We start from the raw sequence: 27,611 nt of genomic DNA on the forward strand, positions 1-27,611 counted from the left end.
GAAAACGGGATCATTGAAAACGTATTGAGGACTCACATAATTCCGCCAATACGTACTTAGGGGCAATTTTTTTCTCAAAAGAATATAGAATTTGAGAATAAGTTGAGTTGAATTTTGGTTGATATTCAAATGCGGTGGGAGCATATGCGTTAAACGTTATAAAGTGGGAGCATAAAATATTGGCCTGGCCGGCTTGACTAAAGTGTTAAAATATGCCTTTGCAGTAAGAAAACAATGACTTTGTTAATTCTTATGCTTTGAATAATCAGTAGCCTGTATTAAAATCTAAAAAATGAAAAAATTATCCACAAAAAGCCTGTATTTCTGAGAGATCTAGATTCTTAATATGTGATCCCTCTCTATTTTATTAATAAATAGTTACTATAACATACCAATTTATATTTAAGTAATAATTTGCATACATTCAATTATCAGATAAGTTAAATGTGACTAGTCTATATGAGTTGTATTAGTGTTCAATGTAGATGTGCATACAACTTCAATGTTGTTATACTTTTATCTTTTTCTGTATTAAACTTTAAACATAAAATTCTTATTTAGAAAAATAAAAATAAAATAATTTATGGAAGTATGTTAAAAAAAATGTTTTAGAATACGTGTCGAGCTTCCTTCTCCCGATATATACTTCCTAAAGAGACAGAGGGAATATTATTTAATATTATTATAAGCTCGAAATACATAAATCTTGCATTGTAATATTAATACAATATTTTAAAGAAATACATTATTCTGCCCCTTAATGCTAATGCAAGGTCTAGGGGGTCTTTTTTGCTAATTGATAACACACGCATACGCCAGGAATCTAACTTCTTCTAACTGCTGAGGGGGTACAAGAGCTCAACCACTCCACACACGCAGACGCCAGAAATCTAACTTCTTCTAACCGCTGAGAGGTACAAGAGCTCAACCACTCCACCAACACTTTGTTGACGTAGGTGGTCTACTTTGCTTTTGCTGGTCTATATTAGTATTAATTAGAAACTATTTTTCTGTTGAATAAAAAGAAGAAAAGGGCTGAAGGTGAGCTCGTAGGGCATAGTGGTGAATTGGTCATGTTAGCTGGGCTTAGGTTGGGCTTATGGGCCAGACCAGGCCACAAAAATCCAACAGTTCATGACAAATGGAAGGTAACATTTCCCATGTGACTCATCACTACTTGTTTGTCTATGTTGCCTGGACCATCTCATGTTATTGCATGAAGACATGAATAAAAAAAATTATCCAACTTTTTTTCCAAAGTATCCATACAAAAGTATAGGTGCCTCCCATAAGAAATAGTCTGTATACAGCTTAAGCATTAGATATAATTTTAACTTAGAACAAAAATACCTATATTCCCTGATCACAATGAAACATGCATAGCCTCAAAGTATTTTATGTTTATACTAACAAATGTACACAACTTTCATGTTACTGGTATATGGTTGTCTTCATTTGCCGATTCTCCATATGACCCGACAGAAGTTCTTTGAGGTAAATAAATGGTCTCTTTCAAGCGTCTGCCTTGCATAATTCATCCTTCAACTTCTGTATTATCTGTCCCTTTCTTCTGAGGCTTCTGAATTAAGTAAAAAACAGCGAGAAACATTTCCCTGATATTTGGACAATCATATGTCATATTCTCTTCTCACTATATTTTTTATTAGTTTAGAGTTATCTTTAAGAGGAACTTGATATTTAGTTAAGATAAAAACGAAAAGATACTATATACAAGTATTTTTGTTATACATTGAAAGCAACGTAATATTATCCACCACTGAGGCCAAATCCTAGTCGAGGCACACAAAGCTAAACCCTACAGGGATAATCTCTTCACAAACTATTTTCAAGTAAATAGCATTTCTAAGCTGCAAAACATAATGTTGTCAAAAAGAGAACTGCCATTAAAATCATGGAGTGCATTCGATGACTATCTTGAAACTACCTTAAAAGACAGTTGACCAGAAAGAAGAGAAGTAAATGCACTCAGCAAAACATAATCATCAACTTTTCAATCCTCCAATCCTAAACTAGTTTCTATCAGTGCATAAATAAAACACATGTACTCTAAAAGCATGCAGACGGGCTCAATGGTTCACATTAAACTTCCTCACAACTGCAAAAGGGGAGCCAATAGCCTTCTTTAAAATCTAAAACTGTTTTCCTTGAATTGTTTTAGAAACAAGATGAGGAAAGCAGATTCTGATTTTTTTTTTTTTGCCAGTAAAAGCAGATTCTGATTTTAAAGATGGCTTTTTGGCTTTCATTTGGCAGTTGTAAGGAATATGTGCACTTAAGTTTGTGGTTTTATGTGAACCAATGAACCTGGTTGCACGTTTTTAGAGAAACGAGTGCTTGATTTTTGCAGTGGTATAAACTAGTTCAGGGTTTAGAGGATCAACTGGTTGATGATTACGTTTTTTATTCTGAAGATTAAGAGAGTTCCATTTGACATGTATATTATCAGGGCAGAGACTTGTGTGTGCATGGCTGAGTTGGGTGAGGATGTTTCCTATCCACTAGATCTAATAGAGGCATGCAAGGTTGAAGAATGGCGACTACCAAAGTGCCTATTTGGATATATACCTTATATACCAAGCACAAATCTGGTGGACAGATACACATGCAGTACAATCATTCAATGAAGTGCAAGATATTTGTCTAGGTTATTAGATATAGAAGAGGGGAAATATAGTAGGCACAAATTTCATAGTTTCTTGATCTAGAGGGATCTTATAGTAGAATCATTAACAACTAACAAATGTGCACACAAGGGAGTTCTTATTCAAACTTATTATTCATACAATTAACGTATTGATGCAGTAGGTTCATGTAATCTTGTATCACATGTGTATGCAAAGAAGGACATATGCAATTAATGATCTGTTATGTCTAGCTTTTAGGTTTAGGTAGATATATTTTATGTATATTTCCATTAAAAGCAGCCCACCTAACAAAAGTCGGTTTTAAAGTTATTGATACAAAGCAAGTTGCAAAGGCAGTCAGAATAAAAACTAAATGCACAAGTAGTAATTCAGGCCAAATAAGGTAGGGAAATCCTCAGAAAAGTCTTCTTTGAACAGTAAAGACGTAATGTTATTACCTTCTGAGCTCCTGGTTTATTAAGGGTTATTTGTTGCTGACTCTATTTAACCTGAAGAAGCAACATAGTTATAGCATACATAGGAAATGGTACCAAAACAGTATTTGCATTTAGTAAAAAACATCTATTTACGTATGCAGTTAGAGAATAAAGAATAAATAATTTTTAGCAAACAAAAGTCAATAATACTATTTTAATAATTTACACATGTAAATTATATGTAACGTATGCATTCAAGACTCAGAAGGGTTAATTTTTCAATATTTGTACTCCAATTTTTTGACAAATTTCCATCATCAATTGTACCCCGTGTTCGAGTGATTCAAATATATATTTGCCAATATCAACAAAATCTGTCCAGTTTATGATAATGATATGATGATAACTTTGAGAACACTTTCCTGATATTTAGAGATCACGTGCCATCATTTTATTTTAAATCTGTTAGAGTTGGACCAGCAATAGATCTTTCAAAACTACTATCAAAGCACCAGTCAAAATTTTGATCTAGGCAAACTAATTAAACTCTCCAAGGATAATCTCCGAACTACCTATTTTTTTGGTTAATTCCCCCTCTTAACTACTGATCAACCTGTAAAACATCATAATCTCAATAAGAGTGCATAAAGTACAACACATGTCAGCATCTTCCAAATGACTGTTCTGGAATTGAAATGTTATTTCAATGTTCTTCAAGAATTACGATGAACAAATGCAAGAAACAAAATTAAATGAAATGTCTTAACCAGAACTTCTCAAATTGACTAGATATGAGAAGAAAAAATGTGGCAAGTCATTCAAAATTTTAAAGAGAAATCCTGATTAATTTTGTGCACCTGTAACATGATACGTGAAATGTCATTTAAAAAAAAGTAGAACAAAACGACCTGGTGCTGAGATTTTATACCTTTATAAGTACCGAATGAGTTCGATTGCAAACTTCCCCTTCTTTGTGGGGTTAATTTCTCCTATCTGAACACGAGAATCAATTATTTGGTACCACCAAACAAATTTATAAGGATTGAGATTGACAAAGGTTTGCAAATTAATCTACACAAGAAAGCTGTATCACTTTGGGACTAGTCTACCTTTAATCTTCCTTTTCCATTGACTGAGATCATGTCTCCAGTCTTTATCGTGGTATTGTTCTTTGACACACTAGTCCAATTGACGCGGACATCTCCGTTACTGAAAAGAAAAGAATATTGATGGTAAGGATCTATTACTAACGTACAGAGATCCTTTCATCATGTGAATGCACGGCATAGTAGAAAATATTCATGCATCTTAAATCATTCATAAGTTCCGTAGTCCCTACTACACCAAAGGTAGAAACTGTTTTATACTAACTAAGATCAACTTAATAATTTGTGCAATGACGCGTATGCAAAAGCTCACAGACTAAGCCCCTGTTCGGTTAGTTATTAACCAAATACAGTATATAACTTATAAGCGCCTGTTTGGTTAGCTATTAAACAGATATATAAGCGAGTTTATCCAATAGGCGTCTTTTTATTTATTTATTTACTAATTACTAGTTCTTTAGCCAATCCAAACGGGCTCTAAAAATCAACTGGCACTTGTCACGGTTTATCACTGAAACCGCAAATACATTAATTGACAAAAAACCAAAGCCAAAACTAGAATGCGACAGATAATTGAAGAAAACCTGAATATCATTTCCCCACACGTTGAAGAAGTTAAAACAATAAGTATTAAAAGTTTTTCAAATGTCAGACAAAATGAGTTTACACATGAAGAACACCACAAGATACCTAGATTTAGGAAAAAATTAGGGTAAAAAAAGAAGATAGCTAGATTTAGGAAAAAAATAGGGTTAAAAAAGTTGGTAAAGAGCTATTCAAGTTGCATTGTGTATTTGTGTGTGTGTGTGTGTGTGAGTGACTATCAAAAGGAGGAAGAGTGTAAATTAAAAAACCCTTGTAATCGGAAGTGTCCAAACAATTTAGGTGGAGGATGTACGATATAATAAACTTGTTCAAAACTTCTTTCCTCCATTACCCGAACATGTTGTAATTGAGTAGTTTGAACAGCTACAACTATCTGTTACAAGGTATACCTGATCAAATCAACTAGCTTTGATCTTGAAATCTTGTATCCTGCACTAGCTATAGCATCAAGCCTCAGCGATCCTTCTACAGTTTTGAAGGATTTAGTCCTGTAAATGTAATACAATTAGGTTATGTGGCATCTACAACTAGTAGTAAAACAATAATCATAAAACATCTTTTTACTGTAAAAATGTATATTGTATATGCTATGACTTCTGACCTTGGTGGTTCATATTCAAGAGCAAGCAATGGTATCCGTTTACATGTGACTGGAACATTCCCAACCTGCAAAGTAGGAATGTAAAATATTATATATTATTTATACAAAACAGCTGCGAGATGCATACTTCTGAATTTGATCAGGAGGTTATTGAACATGTCTGTCTCACTTTAGCACAGAATGTTGACATGTAAGTTAAGAAAAACCTGCTCTTTTGACATCATTATTAATCATTAGATAGAAGCTCTGACAACTTTATCATAGAACATTTGACAAGAAGTATAAATCGTACTATACTATGAAATATATAAAGATCGATGGCTGCAGGTTTATAGAAATGTAGCCTAGTTTCAATTCAATTTGTCAACACCGAGGAAACCAATATGGATTTGCATACCAGACAGACGGGCTTATTCATATATAATATACTATTTCAAAGGCATGAATATTGAATACCTTGGTGAGTGCTGATGTGAGAAAATCGACTAAATCTGGAACAAGAAGTATTTGTGCCCCCTTCTCTCCCTGTACATTTAAAATAAGATTTTTAAGCCCCCCAAAAGAAATCCTCTGCTTTATATCAATAGAGGCTAGAGAAAGGAATACATTTCATTTTCAAACCCATAACCAACGAGGCATGTATCCCACAACTCCCGCCAATACGAGTTCATGATTTGAACACTATAAAAGAAAAAAACATATATGCGACATCTACCAATTCTTTTATAAACATGCACTTTGCTGCAAGTGCCCCCAGCAAAAAAATTATTAATCGCTTGGCTTTAAAAAAGGAGAAGCCATTTTACATAACATTTGTCCCAGAAAACGATAATCATCTGCTTAGACCCGCTTGATCTAATATCCAACCATGACCCATCTATCAACTAAAAGCTCAAAAATGCCTTCGATTGAAGAGGATAATAAGGAATTTTGACTCGTACAATTCGGACGCCTAGTTGTCATTCCTGGAAACCATAATACACGTCTCATTGTTTCACTGTTTTTAGTTTCTAGTGATAAGGTTTTTCTTTATGGTCTATAGAAACTAAGAATTTTTTCTAGAACTTTTCCTCCCTAAACACAATTCAAAGTTTAAACTTTCCTCACATCACAGAGAAATATTAAAACTCTAATGCAAACATAATTGGCACCTGTAATATAATATCACCCAGTTTATCCCTAGAAATGCCCGTGCCAAGGATGGAACCAAGAAAATCACCATGAGAACAAGGCTGAAATCCAAAATTCCCTGAAATACTAATTCACATAAACAGTTAATAAATATACAAAAGTCCATCACCGGTGATTGATAGCACTTCCTCGTTATTAATAGCAAACCTCAATGCTTCAACAATATCTGGATCAGATGTCAAGGCTTCTGGATGTCCGACTGAAAGCCGGCAACGCTCAGCCTAGAAAATAGGTAAGACTAATGAATAAAATTATAGGACATAAAATCTTATACAGAACACATCTAAAAAATTCAAAGTGAAAGTTTATCTGAGATGACCTGTGGGTATCCTCCCTGAGCTACTGACTTAACATCGGCTAACTTTTCTAATACTACCATCGACTCCTTCAATATAGGCGGTGTGAGAAAATCTGTATGGAGAACTTCTCTTCTTAAAGATGCCCGCTTTGCCTAAAGAGTTCCATGAGACCATGACACAATTAAAACTAAATTCTCACAATAGCTTCACTTTAATTACTCATCAATCATCACAACAATAACTATCTTTTCATAAATAAAAAGCCAACGTAAAAAACAGGTAACATAAAACTCGACAAAAATGTACCATTTCTACAACATGCTTCACTTCTTCAACTACACCTTTCTCTCCTACTACCCTAACCGAAACATCAGTGTTGCCCCTTGTAGCTTGTGCCAAGTAACACATACCTAATAGAAAATCCATTAAGTTAATAATTTTTCCAATCCCAACATAACAGATATATCAAGAGATTAATTACTAAAAAAAAAAGATATATCAAGAGATTGGTAATTTAAATCTCGATAAATTAAAGATACATGTTAAATAACCAGTCGCACTAAAACCTTAAGGTGTTAGAGGAAAGCCCAACAGGATTTATATTCTAACACTCCCCTCACTCGAGAGCCCATTTTTGGGTCGAAGAGTGGATCACGGGTGCCCATAATTTGGGCATAAATTTGCATTTCGTTTCCACAATAAATTGTGAGAATATTGGGGGAGGCAGAGAGTCGAACCGGAGTCCTCCCGCTGGCCATTCTCTAACAATACACAATTATCAAATCATAAGGATGACATTCTAATAACTTAACTCAAAGTCTCAAACCACCATTTCAAATTAACACATCACTAAATACAAACATGTGTGGATACTGGATAATCATTTTGTGTTTCTTTAGTTCTACACAGTAGACTAGAATTTCAATTATTTTTTTCCTAGACCAACATAACAAATATATTAGATTATTAGTAATTTAAATCTCGATAAACGAATAATCTCGATAAGTTAAATCATAAAAATGACATTACTAAATACTTAACTCAACCCACCATTTCAAAGTAACACATTACTAAATACAAACTCAAGTGAATAATCATTTTACTTATATCCGTTTAATTAATATTTTTTTCCGGCCCGACATAACAGATAATCAAGAGACTACTAATTTAAATCTCGATAAATAAATATATCCTAATGAATTTGTAGACAAACCTGAAGAAGTGAGGGGAGAAATAGAGAATAGAGGAGGGAGGGCTCGAGTTCCAAGAAAAGACAACCTGGGTTGTTTAACAGAACGGGCAGTTACGTTGAGTAACGACCGAACTGAGCTGGTCGTGGCCATGGTCGGAACGCGAACTGACCACATCACACACACACACTGTGTGTTCTGTTTGAGCGAGTTTATAATCTTGCTAACTCTTCAAGGTTGTCCTTGATTTGAATGGTATTTTTTTTTTGTTAATTCTCTTATTTTTTTAAAAAAATATTCTTTATAATTTAATTGTAAACAGTTTTAAAAAATTCGAGTTGAAGTTCTGACCAAAATTATCAATTATGAAAATGAGTTTGAGAAAAAAATTGATCGATAAAAGATGTACTTATTCATAAATTTTCTAATTCTGAACAAATGTTCGAAAAGTTAAAATCTATTATTACAGGTGAAAACTCTTAAGTGATAACGGGAATCCGCGAAATACAATTTACCATTCGTGTTTCCCGAATCTTATGATCCTAAGTTATATATAATGTTTCTTTAATTCTATGTTCTATAAGTTATATACTAATCTTATTACTAAGTGCACTTAATTGTTCATGTTTCTCTAATTCTAAGTTATATAATTCTATTGTTCATGTTTCTCTAATTTTATGCTCTCTAAGTTATATAATTCTATGCTCTCCAAGTTATATACTAATCCGTACCGTAGAATGCAATGATGATCCTACTACTTTTACGTCCTGACAGATTCATCTTTTATATTTGGAAAGTTCATTCTTAATAAAGTTTTAGCAATCCCAGAAAAACACAACCTTTTTTCTGCAAATATGACCATCCTATGACAAAAATAGAGATGGCTTTCTTTACAAAAAAAGTAGTAATATATGTTGCCAAAAACAATGTTGAAATTCTTTTCTTTCTCCAAGTCCAATCATCCAAATTTGTCCCTTGGATACCACAAATGATATGCATGTCTAATCTTCTCTAAAAATTGAATACAGAAATGTATATGCAAGTCTACTCAGCAGAGCATGGTTTCATGGATTACAAAACAAAGTCATGATTCATAAACCAAAACCTTAAGTTACAAAACAAGCATTCTTGCTTCCTCGGCTAAACGTCTCCAACCGCCTGATCTCTAAAACAAAACCGAAAACCAAATACAAAAGTTTCACGTCCATCTTTCTTCCAAAAAGTGTACCGAAATTTTAAAAACAAAAAGCGCAAAAGTACTTTCATGTAACTATTTCTTACTTGGCCACTGATATGATTCGCCAAATACAAAATTTGACCCATCGTCGATTTTGTATCAGTTGGCTCACATATCAGGTCCTCACATCATATAATAGTATCCAAGCGCTGAAAGCAGCACTGCTAAAATAGCGGCGATAGCTGCTGCCCAAGTCCAGTAGTTTACTGCTTTCTTCCTCTTGAGTATCTTAGAAAGCGAATCTGGGCCCTTAGCTTTGCCCCTTGACCTCACTGTGGTTTTCTGTTTCCTTTCCTTGGTCTTTGGTGCAGCTACTGCCTGGATAGCTTCATCAGCTGTTCCTGTTTCAGAAACCATATCAGCTGTTGCCTCAGTAGGTTCCTCAGTTGTAACAGATACAGATGCTGCAGCTTTTTTCGCAGCTTTTTTCTCGCGATCCTGTAGGGAATAAGAGTCAAATATTAGAAAATGTGTAATAGTCAAATTCCATAATTAATCACACGTAACATATAATTTGGAAACACATTAGAAGAGAAGAAATTTCCTTTTGTTTCTTTTCAGCTTCCTTTTGTGCCTTTATAGCTGCTTTCGCTGCCGCTTTTTCTGCCAATTTCTTCTTTCTTTCCTGGGCCTGCTTAGCCTTGGCTATCTCTTCCTCTCTCTTTAACTCCTTCAGCTTTGCCTCATCAACTTTTTTTATCAGTGGAAGAGGTTCTTTTTGTGGATCTTCAAACTCATTATCTTTCACAGCACTTACAACCACAATACTTTCAGGAATTGGTACTTCCTTACTAGGTTCTTTTTGTTGCTTCGTACTTTTCTCATTCTGGTTGATAATGGTGGAATCTTCCTTCACCTGTTTGGGTTGTGGTTTTGCCACTATCTCAGTTTTTTGAGCAGGTGGTGGTGGCTCCTTTACCACTAATGGCTTCTCATCAGGGTTCCTCATTCTTCCGTCCCTGCTCAGTTGCCGCGTGTCAAGACTAGGCAAAATTCTCCTCTCATAATCGTCCCTAAAAGCTTTGGTACTACTCCACAAGGACATAAATGTATCCACCTGACAGAAGAAAAGTTGAAAAATTAAAGGTAAAACAGATTATTGTGTTGATTAACCTGCAAATGTTTTCATCACAGCAGACTAGTATAGGTCCAAGCTCAAGTCAACAAACCTCTGTATTTGCAAGATCACGGAGACCTTCCACGTCTTTATTTGCAGCAAGCCCTCTGGCCTTTATCAAGGTTGTACGATTATTATAGAAGGGGGCATTCTGAAAAGATTTGAGATGTCAGTGACAAATTTTCATAAAACACAACAATAATCAAGTAACAAAATATGATATAACATAGACACAACAAATCGATACAGATTGACCTAAAGGTTGTAACAAATCAGAAAATAAACTCAATCAGATAATACATATTGAGCAAGCAGCTAATGTTTCCAATCATGCCTATTTTCTAAGAGATGTTTTAATTACTAAGAAGCAACAACCGACTTCCCCGGAGTCTCCGGTAGCACAGCCAAGACAGCAACGGATTCTCAGTAATTATTTCTATATAGGGTTAAATGGCCAATACATAATTGAACTCGTGCTCAACTTGCAAATGGGTAATCAAACTCATGAGTTCAATAATGGATTAGCCATTTAAGCCTTGCTACTATTCCCTGGAAAGCGAACACAATGCTAAGGCAGTAAAAAAGAATAGAACTCCAATTTCAACAATCTAAGACAAAGAATCTACTTGATAGAAAATCAGCTATTCCATCTAATTCAAATTCACCTCAGTTAACAATTTTTGTCAGAAAAAAACTTAATTATACCAACTAATTACTAGTTTGCACTCTTCCTGCATTAGCTCTCTTGAGCTGATCCAGATTAACACCAAATAAATCTATAAAGAAAAGAAGGCATATTTGTAGCAAGACATGATGACTGTATAAAGTTATGCAACAGTCATTCTAGAGTAGAAAGAAGAACGGATGTCGTAATATGTTAAGAGTATAGTAACGCACCCCCTGATCAAGTTGTTTCCTCAGTTCCCTAATCTTTTCATAGATAACATCCCTATCTTTTGAAATAGTCTTTTCTTCCTCCTCTAAAGCTTTAATAACTTCTTCTATCGCCTTCTTTTCTTTATCAAGCTGATCAACCTTCGTCTGAACTTCTTTCTTCTCTTTTCGAACTCCATCCAGACCAGAACCTATTTGCTAAAATGACATAAGAATGACATGATCAGCACAAACAACTTAGGCAGAATTATATATATAACAAGAATTACAGATATTCACTGTGAAAGTAATCACAACAAAAGATAGGACAAGTTTTGCATGTATTTACAATGACTCCCTTACCTTGACCTGGTCCTGAATGGATTCCTTCTCCCCATGTGATTCCTTGATCTTAGCTGTCACAACAGCATTGGCAATAACTTTCTCTCTTGTCCCTTCTAATTGTTTGATTTCTCTTATAAGTTGCTTCTCTTCAGACAGGGGAATGCTCTCATGCTGTATGCGGTAATTTAAGCTCTTGATCTAATTACCAGAATGGAGGAAACATAGATTAGATCGATAAAACAATTACTCTAAATAATATGCTCGCAGATAAAACAAAAATGACTAAGCATATAAGAAACGGAAGAACAGAGCTGTCCAAGAACTCAAAGCTTTAATCACTACATAACATTTAAAGAGGTGACTGTGTAGAAATTAATAAAGCTTAAAATTGTACTTACAACATTATTTAGCTCTTCCTCAGAAGAGCATATATAGCTACCTCCGGTATTTGAATTGCGCAATTTGCCTAGAGCCTGATGCAAAGGCTCTATTTCTTTTCTCTTCTCGTCTATGATTTGTCTATACTGCTTACTTTCATCAATAAAAGTCCTCAACTGAGAATACACTTGAGCTCGTTCCGCCTGCAAAAGATATGTTAAATACTTTCTAAGTATGTCACTTAATTTATTCAAAGATCAAGACTGGCAATTTTCTTTCTTCTAGTTATTTCAAAAGTGAATTAATTCAGTTTTATATTGTAAACATTGTTTAGCTAAATAGCACATCATTAATTTTTCACATCCAACCATACAAGGAACATGAACCAATTCTTATATAGATAAAAGAGTACGATATTTCATGTCACTGATTTCACAAGGATCACATGAGCAAACAGAGACAGGTAAAGGAAACAGAAGTATAAAGAACACGTTACTCACTTTTTTCGCCCTTATTTTGTCGTTGAGCTGATAACGAGCCTGGTTCAACTTTTTAAGCTCTCTATCAGCATAGTCCAACTGGGATTTCGTTTCCTGGTCGTCATACAAGCGATACTTGACCATGTAAAAGGTGTGGATCTGCTTAGGTGCTGGCCATTCGTCAACTGCATCCTTGGGAATGCTATTCTCCGGTAAATTATTCACTTCTTTTTTACCTGTCTCTTCCGTTCCATGTGAACCAAATGTAATACCTGACTCTTGATTCAATATCCCATTTTCCTTCTGCAACAGAATGTTTCCTTCCGATTTTGTCTCCACAGTAACATTGGGCAACTCGGTTTCCACACTCTCCACACCCATACTCATGAAGTTTCTTGATAACCTTCAAAGATTCCAATTACTGTATCAGGCAAATATCAGGAAACATAAAAGAAAACGAATTAACATTCATGTAATGATGGCATAAGGCAAGACTGACATAACATCATAAAGAATTACAAAGCCACAACTGAAAAAATATATAGATATACATAATCAACTTCTATTTGTACTCTCAAGCTAAAAGATAGATCTTTAAAACACACATGCTAAACAAACATTCGAGAAAACACAGTTTATAGCTGAATTATAATACATGAAACATAATGTATCGTAATTTTGTTCAACAAAGCAAGACCTTTACATGTACATCGTCAATCAGTAACAACGTACCACACACACACACTAAAGATCATAGTATAGTACAATTTGTACTCCTTTAATTGCCAATACACTATAATTAACACCATGAAAGGGCAAAAAACATGTATTTTCTTAAAAATTGATTTTTTCCGCAAAATTTCCGAATGTACATGCCAAAATATAACATAAAGCAAATAAACCACTATACCAGCAACCAAAAACAAATCTTTCTGTAACTACAACCTGCAACAACACATCAATCAATCTACACACACATGCATATCATATCAAATCATATCATATATGTGCACCAAGATTGTAAATCCAATCCATAAAAACTCAACAAATCATCAAAACAAATCAAGATCACATTCACCAACATAAAATCAGATCAAAACATCATAAAGATCAAATCTTTTCAATCAAAACCAACAATTCAAGAAACCCCACATCAGAAAATCATCAAAACCACATCAAAACTCAATGAAATCAATAAAAGACAATCACAATTGCTTAAAGATCGAAATGGGCTAATTAAAAACCAAAAATATAAACTACAAATCAAGAAAATTACCCAAAGGTGAGATTTTTGTGGCAAGATCCTTTGACAGAGACTTGTAAATTCAAGATCCAAAAAGGGTCAGCCTTGAAATTTAGATCTCTCCAGCTTAAGTAGAGAGAGAGAGATAGAGAGAGATTAGAAGAGAGGCTGTTTAATGTAGTTGTTTATATATGTGTGTGTATAGGCAGCTTTGATTGTATCGATACAAGGGATAAAAACCGCTCTGATTTTATTTTTTCCTTAAACAGTAAAAACATACCTACCGGTTTTCTCATAGGTTGTTAATTTTGTTAGTTTTTGGATTTGATTTTCATTATTTTTTCTAAAAGAATTATATTTTTATGTTTAAACGGTAGGAATAATATATTTCTATTAGAGGTCGTTTGGTTCACAAAATGTTACGGGTTGGATTGAGCAATCGGGTTAAGGTGGTATATAGTTGATGTGTCATTCTTGATATCTTGTGTTTGATTGAGTGGTGAAATTAATATATTAAATTTAATTAAATTTATTATTTTTTTTAATTCAAAATTTTATAAAATTCAATTTTTTTTGTTTTAGTTTAGTGATTTAAGTTTGTGTTAAACATTTACATAAAAATGTATAATAAATGAAAAATCTCAAATCTATGTTTTATACCACCCGGTTTAAGATATGATTTTGAAGTATTAAATTTGAGAACCACACATCATGTATGAGTTTGGAATGACCAAAACTCATATCTCATATCATAAAATTCTGAACCAAACAACCTCTTATATCTAATCAATTAATGTTATATATATATTTCTATTGGGAGATTGTAGACCATTCTAGTGTTTAAATTTGAATATTAACAAAATAATATAATTATTTTTTTATTTATAATTGTATTAATAAATTCTTATTTTTATTAGGATATAAATTTTGATCATCCATTTTTAAAAATATTATTGAGATTGTTACTAATATATAACCCGTGTGATGCACGATTTTTATTACTATATATTATAAATTGTAAATATAATATGTTGCCAGTAAGATTCGAATCTTATCCCTTTTATATAATAATTTTTACAATTATATCTAATAATTTTTGTCAAATTAATATGAAATATCTAACGATTTTGGATTGAGTAATGAGAAGATCAACAATCAAAATTTTAAATTTTTGTTTTTAATATAATAGTATAGCTAAATAAATATATTATATATAAATTATATAATTGGTAATTGTGCAGGCAAATATTGAAAAATTTGAATATAAAATATTTTAATATCTTATTTTCGAAAATAAAAGGAATATGATAAAAAAATGTTGATATACATAATTCAAAGAATATTTTCTAGGGTCACTTGTACTTGTACATTATAAACTTTATATTTATTACTCTAATTGTCCTTCCCCGATTGATTTAAACCGGTGTAAATTTCACTATCTTAGCATGAATTATAAAAAATAGAAGTAAATAATAAAAATCAGTAAGATTTATGAAAATTAGTAAATAAATTTTAAAAGTAAACAGAAGATGAGATAATTTATCTAGATTTACAAAAATTAGTAAAAAATAGTTATATTTTAGGAAATTTTAATAAAAAAAAATTGTTAGTGATATTTTGGGATGGTGATGGCCAGGATAAGGAATGTGATAGATATGAAGAGGCAAGTGGGAGAAAGGTGTTTTACATTCTAGTTGCTATTTTGTACGAGTATGAGAGAGTTACGTGCTCCGGCCGAAACATTTGACTTTACTATCACATGTGGCGTCACTCAATTTACACGTTTCTCAACAAACTCCTTTTCTCATTTGTACTTTGTACAATTGTATAAACACCTCCTCCTTTTGTAAAAGGATAAACTTAGGCCTTTGATCCGACTTTTTTAAACGGAAGGAAGTAACTGATAAAGGGGTAAACTTTTTATCTCATTTTTTGGGTGATAATTTATTAAAATTGTATTTATTATTATTTGTTTTTGTTTTTTTTTAAAATCAGGGAGCACAATTTTAGATGCAAATCAAAGTACTTTGTGATGGTGATGGACATGATAGGTAAATTACTTTTATCTTATTTTTTGAGTAAAAATTTGTTAAAGTTACATTCATTACTACTTAATTTTACTTTTTTTGAAAATCCGGGATCATAATTTTAGATGGAAATCAAAGTACTCTATTATCCCCTTTTCTTTGTTTTATAAACTCAGGAGTAAGGGGTTAAAAACAGTTCTATCATATCTCAAAGTCACCAATTTAATCCAATATTGTTATTTATAACCTGATTATATATTTTGAAAATCGGAACTATTTGATTGAGGTATCGAATACGGTTTATCAGGAGATTTTTAGAAAATACGATGATTTATTGGTAATTTATCAGAAATCGGTCAAATAAGACAAATATTTATGATCGATTTTTAAATATTTTATCATCTTTTTTTATAAAATCGGCCAATTTCTCTAATGGCTCGTTTGGAAAACTGGATTTCATTTGAAATTCTGGATTTGATCAAATAAGTTGGTTGGGAATTTGGATTCAGATTTCATTTAAAATCCAGGACATTCAAATATTAGTACAAATATGAAAATTTGAAATGACAACTCAAATTCTGTCATTTGAAATCTCTCATTTTAAATGAAATCCAAATTTGCAAAATCCCTCAAACAATATTTATAACTAGTGTTGATTTAAATGTAAATCTTAAAAATTTCTTTATAATATTGAATGTGCACCATTTTCAATATTTGTCTGGGATACTCAAATCTTTACGTTATAGGGCACTCATATCTCTTATTTCAACCTTGCCCAAGACCGAGATTTTGATTTGTCCTTTGAGCCCAAAGTGCTCCTTCTCCGGTAACAACCACTCGTCGATGTTCTTGTATGTTAAAACTATGTTAAATTCATCATCATCGTACATAATAATACTGCCTATAACAATGTCTAGGGAGGGTATAACGTACGCAGCCTTACTCTCATTCCAAAAACTAAAGAGACTGTTTCCCTCAAACGGCACCCGGCTTATGTGTGCACAAATACGTGTCTGCTAAGTAAAAAATGATAAACAATAATATAAAAGTAAGTAAAAATAAGCGAGACAATATCCCCACCCATGATTTTTTGCATGGAACTTACCTATTCCGTAAAAAATCATCGGCCAAAACTAGCTGTCGTACTGATATTTGCCCTGTCTTCGTGACCACCTCAACACTTTTTACCCTAGCTGCATGCGTCCAGTGCGTCCATGTCATCCTCCACGTCGTCATCGTCTTTCTCTCTCTTCTCCTCTTCTTCTACCTCCACCCCCGGCGAACCGTCGTTGCGCCGATCTATAAATCACTCGCTATTACATTCCTTCGGTCGTGTTCAAAGTACGCGCCTAACCTAGAATTCATCGATCAAAAACCGCAGCCGCCTCCTGAATCGACGGCGAAAATATCCAATCAAGCCATATTGTTGGTATAATTCAAACCGAGCCGGCTCGAACTCGACTCGAACTCGACTCTTACTTGATTTTTTTTAAATATTCATGTATTTAGTAATTTGTTTATCATCCAAGTATTTATTGATATTAATATTACAAACTAATTTGCTAGATTTTCATATATTTTACAAGTATTATTAGGTAAATTACAACTTCTCAAATGATTATTTTCTCCGTGACGATCATAGCACATTGACTTCTTTAGGCAAATTATGTGTAAGATAATAATACTCACATAATATATTTATATACATTGATCAATAAAATGAAAACGAGACTTTTACATACTTAAATTCAAATATTCAATTAACTGAAGTGATAATTGAGATATCATATACCGCAGCCGCCTCCTGAATCGACGGCGAAAATATTCAATCAAGCCATATTGTTGGTATAATTCAAACCGAGCCGGCTCGAACTCGACTCGAGCTCGACCCGATAAACTCAAACTCGACTCTTACTTGATTTTTTTTTAAATATTCATGTATTTAGTAATTTGTTTATCATCCAATTATTTATTGATATTAATATTACAAACTAATTTGCTAGATTTTCATATATTTTACAAGTATTATTAGGTAAATTACAACTTCTCAAATGATTATTTTCTCCTTGACGATCATATCACATTGACTTCTTTAGGCAAATTATGTGTAAGATAATAATACTCACATAATATATTTATATACATTGATTAATAAAATGAAAACAAGACTTTTACATACTTAAATTCAAATATTCAAATAACGTTAATGTTATTACCATTAGTGAAATATACGTATATGATATCTCAATTATCATTTCAGTTATTTTTTCAACCAGTTGATTCATCAATCACATGGTTAAATCGGTTTCTAATTTTTATATCCATATAGAATGATGATTGTACAATTATAAATTATAATAAGAGATGGTAACATTGTTATATGCAAATTGCAATATTACTTTTAAATTATAAACATAATTTATAAGTCGTAGCCTCAGTTGCACTTCGTGACAAATCGTACTAATAAATATAATTTATATACCTACCAATGATTCTTGACCAATGGTTCATGTTTTGAAGAAGCAAAAATCAAATGCATCCACGATAAAAAATCACATTTTGTCATTGTTACTATTATCGTATATTATTTAAGATGTATAGTACATAATGAAGATAAAATACACACGCAAAATATTTATGAATATTAGAATATTATTTAATTAGATCGGAAAAAGTTGAGTATTGAAAATATTAAGTATGTTATCATACATATTATTGTTTCATATCAAATGGATCAAAAAAAAGATATTTTAAGGTTGAACTTGAAATTAATATAGTAGAATTAAATATTTTCGTGAAATCGAAGTCAAAACTCGAAAACTCGAAAACTCGAAAATAACCTTAATAAGCTTGAAAACTCAAAAATTAGGTCAGCTCGACTCGAAAACTCAGTAAGCTCAACTCATTTAAAAGCTCGATAAGCTCGAACTCGTTAAACTGGGATAAACTCGAAAATTCGAAAAATCGATAAAAAAAAAACCCGATAAGCTTAAAAACTCGCAAACAGCTCGAACTCGACTCGTTTATTTTACAGGTTGCGCCGAACAATATAGCTCGAAGCTCAAGTCAACAAACCTCTGTATCAGCAAAATGTCGAAGACCTTCAATGTTTTTACTTGCAGCAAACTTTCTGGCTTTCATCAAGGTTTCACGATTTTGATAATAGGGTGCATTCTGAAATGATCTGAGATCATAGTAATAATTTTTTATAAAGTAGAACAAACATCTAAATGACAAGACGTGAGCATATGCAAATAATAAATCGATACAGATTGAATATAAGGGTGTAAAAAAACCGGATCAAAAAATCTATAAATAACTATTTTTGTTTAGCGATTGCTTGAATCTAACAAATCGCATAAAAAATCTGTAACTTTTTGCTTTACTATTGCTTGAACTCCTTAATAAAAAACGGATTGAAATTAAGAGTTTAACAAGTCGGGAAAAACATCTATAATTTTTGCTTTAATATTGGTTGAACTCCTTAACAACCTACAACAAAAGCAAACGAAATATTAAAAAGCTGCTGGCTACGAGTATTCCCGTAATGTGTTAGTATTGTTATACCCAAAATTTGGCATTGGAGTGACTCGAGTCAAATAGGGATTTTGTACAGTCAAGATCGGTATTACATTATGGAAAGTAAGGGCGCGTCCAGGCAAGGAGGACGCGTCTACATATTAGAAGATGTTTTACGAACAGGTGATGGTGAAGCATGTGAGTGCATTACTAGCTAAGGACACGCCTAATAGATGTGGATGCGTCAACCATGGTGAAGGGACTTGACAAATATAGTCTTGTGGCAAGTTAAGGCTGGGAGACGCGCCTGTATTGCTTAAGGCGCGCCCTAAGTAATGGAATGCTTTGTGCGATGGTTTCTGAGGAGAAAATACAGGTTTCATAAAGGCGAGGACGCGTCCTGGGCTTGGTCTAAGTATTCTCAATGGTCACTTCAGGACAAAGCTTGCATGGAGAGGAACAATGGAGATTGTTTTTACTAACGTATTTGTTGCAGGTACTCTTTAAAGAATTCCCTCCTTGAGACGGTCAAGGAGGGGGATGTCCGTGAAAAACTTGAAGGCCTCCAGGGGTATGCCTGATGATTGAAGGCCTCCTCCTGTATTCAACGGGTGTCCTCGTTGGGGATGCGGGGTTAACATTGGTGTGTGCTTTGGGAACTCTGTTCTTGTATTCAACGGGTGTCCTCGTTGGAGAACTTTGGAGTCATCCTGCACTTTGCACCCAAGAGCTTGGGATCACCTGTCCTGTTATCTGGTGAGTTATCCTCATTCGGGGGACAGGGATGCGTCCGACACTTGGGGTGAACCGTGGCTATACATGTGTCCCTAAATCAAGGGAGATAGCTGTAGCGGGGTGTTATCCTTGCGCAGGGAGATGCACTATCCGTGAAGTCCTGCGATTACGGACGAGCCTTGGGCCTTTGCGGTTGGGCCTCATAGTTGGACATTCCTAAAGCTAGCGGAAGACGGACTTTGGATGGGCTTCTACCGGGCCTAGGAATAAGAAGTCTAAGCCCATTAGATTGCTTGTTCTACAAGAACTACGTCAGACTTGATATCTATAAAAAGGGTACGTAGGCACATTGAGAGGGTAAGAAGTTGAGAGCTGATAAGAGAGCCACCACTTACTCTGACCAATCTCAGCCTAAAACAACCACAAACCACCACACACCGCTTGATTTTCCGGCGAAGAACCACCGTCATAGATCTTAATTCCGGCGAGAAACCTCAATCTTTGTTGTTACCAGATTCCTCCGTCAACAAATTGGCGCTAGAAGGAGGGGCTGCTAATTAAGATCGTAATCTTAGGAGGAAAAGATGTCTTACAATCGTGATGGAAGTTCTTATGATGGAAGTGATAGCATATCTGAAGGAGAAGGCGGAGGAGACTACACTCGCCATGAACCCTACATTCCCACAAACATGACGGATCCACCGAGAGCTACGGATGTGGGGGGACACCTCCGGTTCTCATCAGCAACGCTGATATCTTGGAGCAGTTGTACCGCATGGGGGATACTCTTAATAGTTTTCACTCAATACTGAATACGGTGGAGCGTCGGAGAACGAGGAGAGGTCGTCATTTTCCCCGTCACGGCCACGCCATGGGGAAGGCTGCAGTAGTTGAAGGAGATACCCAGGGCAGCGGAGAAAACCCGCGAATCACTCCGCGGTGCTTGGAATATTATGATGATGTAGAACCTATTGTGGAGCTTGTCGATGAGGATACTGATGGTAGGGAAAGGCCTCGCCTTGGTAACCAGGTGGTGTCACACCCACATAGATCTGGGCGTACGATGGACGAGCGCCGTCGTGCGGAGAACACTCAGAATCAAGATGAGGAAGGAAGAGATTTTTCAACCTTGAAAAGAAGGCTTGACATAAGGTTGGAAGATGACGATTTGAGGATGCTGCTGGTAGAATGGAAAAAGGAAGGAAACGCTGGGGAAGTGAGGCCCCGTGATACAACGCGTGTGCCCCCTACATTCCAAAGGGATGACAGGGTGCGACACCGCGAGCACGAGAGTGCCCCTCCGCGAGGAAGGCCCGAGAATCACTACCGGGGATATCAGAGGAATGGACGAGGAAGGATGAGATACCAATATGGGAGAACATCCTACAATGGTAGGAGAGATGACACACCCTCCACTGAAGAAGCTCTTGTCGTTATTCCTGTAGTTTCCCACAGTGCTACGGGTAATGGGTCCAGGGCGCGTCCTCATGACCATAACGGCGGGCGAATTCAAGAAAAAGTGCAAAATAATGATGAAATTCCGCGACGCGGTCAAGAGGAACCTCACGTGCGGGAAAACGTTTAAAATCAAGTTGGTAACATACCACAGCCGCAGCCTCAGGGCGAGGGGCGGCGAGATCCACCGCTACACCCGGGGGGTAATCAAGGGGAACCACAACAAGTCGCGGAGCAACCCCAACAGCGTAATGTTCAAACCATTCCTGGAGTAGGGACGTTTAATGTGAACGATCTCAAGAGGTTGTTCAACCATCTTGAATGAGGAAGCGTAACTGTGACTGCGCAAGCTCCTTCTCCTTTTGATGCTGTCGTGAGGGAGGCGCAATTGCCTGCAAGATACAGGAACACAACCAATGACTTGCGTTTTCATGGGAACTCTGACCCTGTGGAATTTCTGGGGCGTTTCAACATTGAGATAGATGTATATTAAGTACCTGACTTGGCTCGATGCCGTCTCCTGGCGGCCACTTTTAGATAAGGCGCTCAGCAGTGGTTCCAGAAACCTGGTCCATGTGTGATCACATCCCGGGAACAGATGGAAACTTTGTTTTTGACTCAATTTCAAGCTGCAGTGAAGTACACACCACCAGTTACCACACTGGCTAATGTGAAACAGAAGGAAGGGGAAAGTTTGACCTCATACTTCAGAAGGTTCATTGCAGAATCCGCTTTGGTAAGGGGCGCAACTGATGAAACACTGAAAATACTTGTTATAGCTGGACTGCGTGTAGGAACAGATTTCTGGAAGCACCTGCAAAGGAAGGACCCTGTGTCGTTAGCAGATGTGCTTGCGCAGGCGGAATCATTCAAAGCGATTGAGCAGTCGCTTGCAGAAATAAAAAAGAATGACAACACCCATAACTCTAAGGGGCGAGCCAAGAGAAGAGATAGATCCTTGAGCCCGGATTACCGGCGGAATGCCAGAAGCCCTAATAGGGTGAACACCGTGAACATGCGGAGAGAATGGAGCCCTCCATCGAACTATGAGAGAAGGGTCAGCAATTATACCCCACTGGCAGCATCCATTGATCATATATTCGAGGTAAATAAGGATAGATGAATCTTCAAGAAACCAGACCGTCTAACTTCATGGCAGAGTAGAGACAAGAAGAAGTATTGTGATTACCATGAGTCTACCGGCCATGACACCCATGAGTGTCGTCACCTAAAAGATGAAATTGAGGAATTGATCAAGGCTGGGTTCGTGGGAGAATGGATTGACAAGGTGAAACGATGCAGGCGAAGCGATGACAAGGGTAAGGATGGAAGACAGCCCCTGCGGGTGGAAGATGTTAAAAAAACAGCGGAAGTTAAGTTTCAGAGGGCTGGCAGTATCAGGTCAATTTTTGGAGGACACCCTTTTGTTGGTGATAGTAATCGAGCATTGGAAAGAAATGCGAGAGAGGCACAACATCCGCCGCTCACCAACTTTCATAGTTTGGAAGATAGACCTCCAAAAATATTCAAAGGAGAGTCAGCCGATATTACGTTCAGGGAGAGAGAGTCAAGATGGGTACATCATCCCCATAAGGATGCACTGGTAATAACTATGCTTATTGGGGCAATGAACGTGCATCAGGTCTTTTTGGACAACGGGAGTTCTGCGAACATCTTGTATTACAGCACATACAAAAAATTGGGTTTCCCGGATAACGACATGTATTTTGAAGATGCACACGTATATCGCTTTACTGGAGAAGCAATGAGAGTTATGGGTTCGGTTAGGCTTCCCGTCACACTCGGGGAAGGAGCTTTGTCAGTCACTCAAATGATAGATTTCAAAGTGCTGGATCAGGATTCCGCGCACAACGTGTTGGTCGGCAGACCTTGGTTACGAGCGTTCAGGGTGATAACCTCTATACATCACTTGATGATAAAGTTTTCAACACCTAACGGAGTAAGCAGTCTGAGAGGGTCACAATACGAGTCACGCGACTGCTATCACAAGGCTGTTAAGGAATTCCGTAGGAGAAGATACGAGGGGAAGGGCCTTCCATTTGAGGGAACAGAGGACATTCATACAAAACCAAGTGGAGAGGTTCATGCCCACTATTTCGTGGAAGGCCCAAAGGAGGAGGAAACCCGTATCACCGGGACTTTAATTTTGACGTTGGGGAATGTTTCGAGGATCCGTAGTGTGGAAGAAGTTGTGGTGAACCATACAGTGGAGATCATGCAGAAGGAGGTTAACGGGGAAAAATGGAAGGAGGAAGTGAGATTTTGCAAAATCTCGAAAATAACCTCACAGGTAGATGCTCCTGAAAAAGATGACGCGCTCTTGAAAAGTAAAAATGAAATTGAGGTTGATGCTCCTCCAAATGAGGACGCGCCTTCCACACCTACGTTGCACAACATCATGCCTTGTCCTGAGGTAGATTCTCCCACTCGTGGGGACGCGCCCTCAAATGAAGTCGAGGACCCCCAAGACTTTGATTTCGATTTGGATCCCAGGATCCCTATGCCCACCGAAAAGACGGGACCGACCGAAGACACAATATCGATTCCGGTCGGCAAAGATTACCCGAACAAGGTTTTCAAAATTGGATCCCAATTAGGTGATGAAATGAGGGAAAGTCTTACCCGCTTCTTAATTGTAAATCTTGATGTCTTCGCATGGAGTCATTCAGACATGGTGGGAATCGACCCAGGAGTAATGTGTCACCGGTTGAATATCTTCCCGAATTGTACGGGCATACGTCAAAAATGTCGCCCGGTGAGCGGGGAAAGGGCGATAACATTAAAAGAAGAAGTAGACCGGTTGTTGGAGGTGGGACTAATCAAAGAATCCTTCTACCCCGAATGGCTTGCAAATCTAGTGCTTGTGAAAAAGCCAAACGGGAAGTGGATGACGTGTGTGGATTTTACAGATCTCAATAAGGCCTGTCCAAAGGATAGCTTCCCACTTCCACGAATTGATCAGTTGGTTGACGTGACAGCAGGGCATGCCCTGCTGAGTTTTATGAATGCATACTCTGGTTACAATCAAATTCTGATGTACGGTCCTGATCAAGAGCATACATCCTTCATCACTGACAGGGGGTTATACTGTTATATAAGAATGCCGTTTGGTTTGATTAACGCTAGCGCAACGTACCAGCGGTTCGTAAACATGATGTTCAAGAACCAAATTGGGAGAACCATGGAGGTGTACGTGAACGATATGCTGGTAAAGTCCAAGGTGGCGAATGATCATATCAAACACCTGATGGAAATGTTTAACATTCTAAGGAGGTTTCGCATGAAGTTGAACCCACAAAAGTGTGTGTTCGGCGTGGAGTCGGGCAAGTTTCTCGGGTTCATCGTCAACCATAGGGGAATTGAGGCCAACCCTGCAAAGATCAAGGCACTGTTAGATATGAAATCGCCCACCAATATGAAACAAATGCAAAGTTTAACTGGGAGGATCTCCGTGCTGAATCGATTTGTTTCCAAATCTTCTTACAGATGCAAAGAATTCTTCAAGGTGATTAAGTTGGCAGGGAAAGACTTTGTATGAACACCAGAATGTGAAGAGGCTTTCAGAAAGATCAAGGAGCAACTGGGAAACCCTCACATGCTGTCAAAACCGTCAGATGGAGAATCTCTAGTACTGTACCTCGCAGTGTCTGAGTATTCAATCAGTGCAGTTCTTGTAAGAGAGGAAGATGGGCAGCAGTCACCAGTGTACTACGCGAGCAAACGGTTGTACGATGCTGAAACTTGCTACACAAGCATGGAAAAGCTGGTTTATGCCCCGATCCTTGCATCAAGGAAATTACGGCCATATTTTCAGGCCCATAGAGTTGAAGTCCGTACGGCATACCCGCTACAGCAAGTCCTTCACAAACCAGAGTCATCGTGAAGACTGCTGAAGTGAGCTGTGGAGTTAGGACAGTTTGATTTGGAATATGTGCCCCGGACATCGATTAAAGGGCAAGCCTTAGCTGATTTCTTATTAGAATTTGATTCTGAAGTTGATGACAAAGCTTTAGTGACGCTACATCCACCTCATGTTGAGGAGTCTTTGGAGGAATTTCCACATCCCTGGTGGACCTTGCATGTGGATGGGGCAATTAACAATGGAGGAGCAGGTGCAAGTATAGTACTCGTGTCTCCAGAAGGCCATCATCTGATGAGCGCAATTCATTTCAAGTTTTATGCAACAAATAATGATGCAGAGTATGAAGCGTTGATTAATGGCCTAAAGATCACTTTGGAAATGGGAGTGCGAAACCTAGTTGCGAGGAGTGACTCAGAGGTGGTGGTGAATCAGGTGAACGGGGGATTTCAAGTGCGAGGCCCACGAACAGAATTATACTTGAGATGCACACAGCGCCTGATTGGAATGTTCAAAGAAGTTAGGTTGGAATGTATGCAGCGGGAGAAGAACAGTAACGCGGATGCGCTAGCAAAAATGGGGTCGCAACAAGAGGCTGTGTTGTTAGGATCCATACCCCTTGAGATCCAGAAGATTCCTCGTATCCCAGAGATAGAAATTATGCAAGTGGATGAGGCTCCCAAGGAAACATGGATGACGCTCATTCGAGCTTACATTCATAAGGGAACACTCCCCGAGGATAAGTTCAAAGCTCGTCGACTCCGCTATTAGGCTGCAAGGTATGTGGTGTATGACAAAGTTCTGTACAAGAGAGGCTTCAATCAGCCGCTGCTTAGATGTGTTGACGAAGAAGAAGGAAATTATATCTTAAGGGAAGTGCATGAAGGAATCTGTAGCAATCACTCGGGGGGTAGCTCGTTGGCGATGAAAGTTTTGCGCAAGGGATATTATTGGCCTACAATGAAAGAGGATGCTGCAAATTTCGTCAGGGCATTTGATCGCTGCCAGCGTTTTGCGAACTACTCATCTATGCCAGCAACGCTCTTGACGTCTATGATAAGCCCGTGACCATTTGCCATGTGGGGGATAGATCTTATTTGGGAGTTGCCCAAGGCTAAAGGGGATGTCAAATATGCGGTGGTCGCGGTTGATTACTTTACTAAGTGGGAAGAGGTTATGCCGTTGGCAACCATCACGGAAAAGAAAATCAGATATTTCGTTTTCAACTCCATTGTTTGCAGGTTTGGTATTCCTTACAATCTTGTCTCTGACAACGGGAAGCAGTTCGACAACAAGGAATTGCGACAATTGTGTGAGGTCCTGAAAATTAAGAAGGAGTTTGCAGCGGTCTATCATCCCCAAAGTAATGGACAGACAGAGGCCGCGAATAAAATAATAAAGCACACCCTTAAGACCAAACTGGAGGAGCGTAAAGGGAATTGGCCTGAAGAACTCCCAAAAGTGATGTGGTCCTACAACACTACTCCACGATCTACAACGGGAGAAACTCCATTTATGCTGACTTACAACTACGAAGCTATGGTCCCCGTGGAAGTTGGTTCGGGGTCGCTTCGCAGAGATCGATACGTGGAGGAGGATGCAGAGGTTAATCAAAGGCTTCATTTGGATCTTTTGGAAGAAACAAGGGAGATTTCTCAGCTGAGGCTTGCGGCGTATCAGCAATGTGCCGCAAGGTATTATATGAAGAAGGTAAAAGGGCAGTTGCTAAAGATAGGGGATTTGGTGCTTAGGAAGGTGATGCCAAACACGAAAAATCCTCAGCATGGTGTATTTGGAGCTAATTGGGAAGGACCATATAAGATTAAAACAATTTTGTGGAAAGGGACTTATCACCTTGAGGATATTGAAGGGAAGCTAGTTCCGCGAGCGTGGAACGCGGAACATCTCCGAAAGTATTATCAGTGAGGCGCGGCTTTGGCCCCTTACATACCTCATTTATTATATACTTAGGGCTAAGCCCAGATTATAGACTAGAATTAAATAAATTCCTCCTAGCCTAGGGGGTAGTGCATGTACTACTTACCTTAGAACTAGTTGAAGGATCATTTTTCGAATGAATTCCCCACAGAGCATAGTAGCCGTGGGACTGGTGCACTTCTAACACCAGAGCGCATTATTAATAAAAAACTTTGAAAATTTTCCAAAGGGTTGTTTATTTGTTGATTTACTTAGTTGCATGACGCGTCCTAGCCATATGGCGCCACCCGAGTGATAGTTCTATACAGAT

The 27,611-nt window shown here is 36.9% G+C and overlaps 4 protein-coding genes across 5 annotated transcripts; 2 read left to right on the top strand and 2 right to left on the bottom strand.

Annotated features, from left to right (window-relative positions):
- Positions 1-1,260: 1,260 nt before the first annotated feature.
- On the bottom strand, positions 1,261-8,322 carry LOC141706753 (uncharacterized). Its single transcript, XM_074509581.1, has 12 exons — positions 8,099-8,322; positions 7,192-7,295; positions 6,906-7,037; positions 6,734-6,807; positions 6,547-6,652; positions 5,852-5,920; positions 5,396-5,460; positions 5,184-5,282; positions 4,192-4,291; positions 4,011-4,075; positions 3,104-3,154; positions 1,261-1,613 (listed from the first exon to the last, which is right to left on the bottom strand). Exons 1-10 carry the CDS (start codon positions 8,250-8,252, stop codon positions 4,013-4,015), a joined length of 966 nt encoding a protein of 321 aa, XP_074365682.1. The 5' UTR covers positions 8,253-8,322; the 3' UTR covers positions 1,261-1,613; positions 3,104-3,154; positions 4,011-4,012.
- Positions 8,323-9,146: 824 nt separating this feature from the next.
- Positions 9,147-13,941, bottom strand: LOC141706754 (proton pump-interactor 1-like). Of its 2 annotated transcripts, XM_074509583.1 has the most exons (8): positions 13,781-13,941; positions 12,526-12,925; positions 12,046-12,228; positions 11,666-11,845; positions 11,327-11,521; positions 10,482-10,580; positions 9,863-10,369; positions 9,147-9,756 (listed from the first exon to the last, which is right to left on the bottom strand). In XM_074509583.1, exons 2-8 carry the CDS (start codon positions 12,889-12,891, stop codon positions 9,436-9,438), a joined length of 1,851 nt encoding a protein of 616 aa, XP_074365684.1. In that variant the 5' UTR covers positions 12,892-12,925; positions 13,781-13,941; the 3' UTR covers positions 9,147-9,435. The 2 variants fall into 2 exon arrangements, with proteins under 2 accessions (XP_074365684.1, XP_074365683.1); XM_074509582.1 differs by having other exon boundaries at positions 9,558-10,369; positions 12,526-12,907; positions 13,781-13,936.
- Positions 13,942-22,081: 8,140 nt separating this feature from the next.
- Positions 22,082-25,042, top strand: LOC141684389 (uncharacterized). Its single transcript, XM_074489323.1, has 2 exons — positions 22,082-22,588; positions 22,643-25,042. Exons 1-2 carry the CDS (start codon positions 22,082-22,084, stop codon positions 25,040-25,042), a joined length of 2,907 nt encoding a protein of 968 aa, XP_074345424.1.
- A 57-nt stretch (positions 25,043-25,099) lies between these two features.
- LOC141684397 (uncharacterized) lies at positions 25,100-26,134 on the top strand. Its single transcript, XM_074489334.1, has 2 exons — positions 25,100-25,333; positions 25,421-26,134. The coding sequence occupies exons 1-2, from the start codon at positions 25,100-25,102 to the stop codon at positions 26,132-26,134; spliced, it is 948 nt and encodes a 315-aa protein (XP_074345435.1).
- Positions 26,135-27,611: the final 1,477 nt, after the last annotated feature.

The sequence above is a fragment of the Apium graveolens genome, chromosome 2, assembly GCF_009905375.1.
Source record: "Apium graveolens cultivar Ventura chromosome 2, ASM990537v1, whole genome shotgun sequence".
In the NCBI taxonomy this organism is placed as follows: domain Eukaryota; kingdom Viridiplantae; phylum Streptophyta; class Magnoliopsida; order Apiales; family Apiaceae; genus Apium; species Apium graveolens.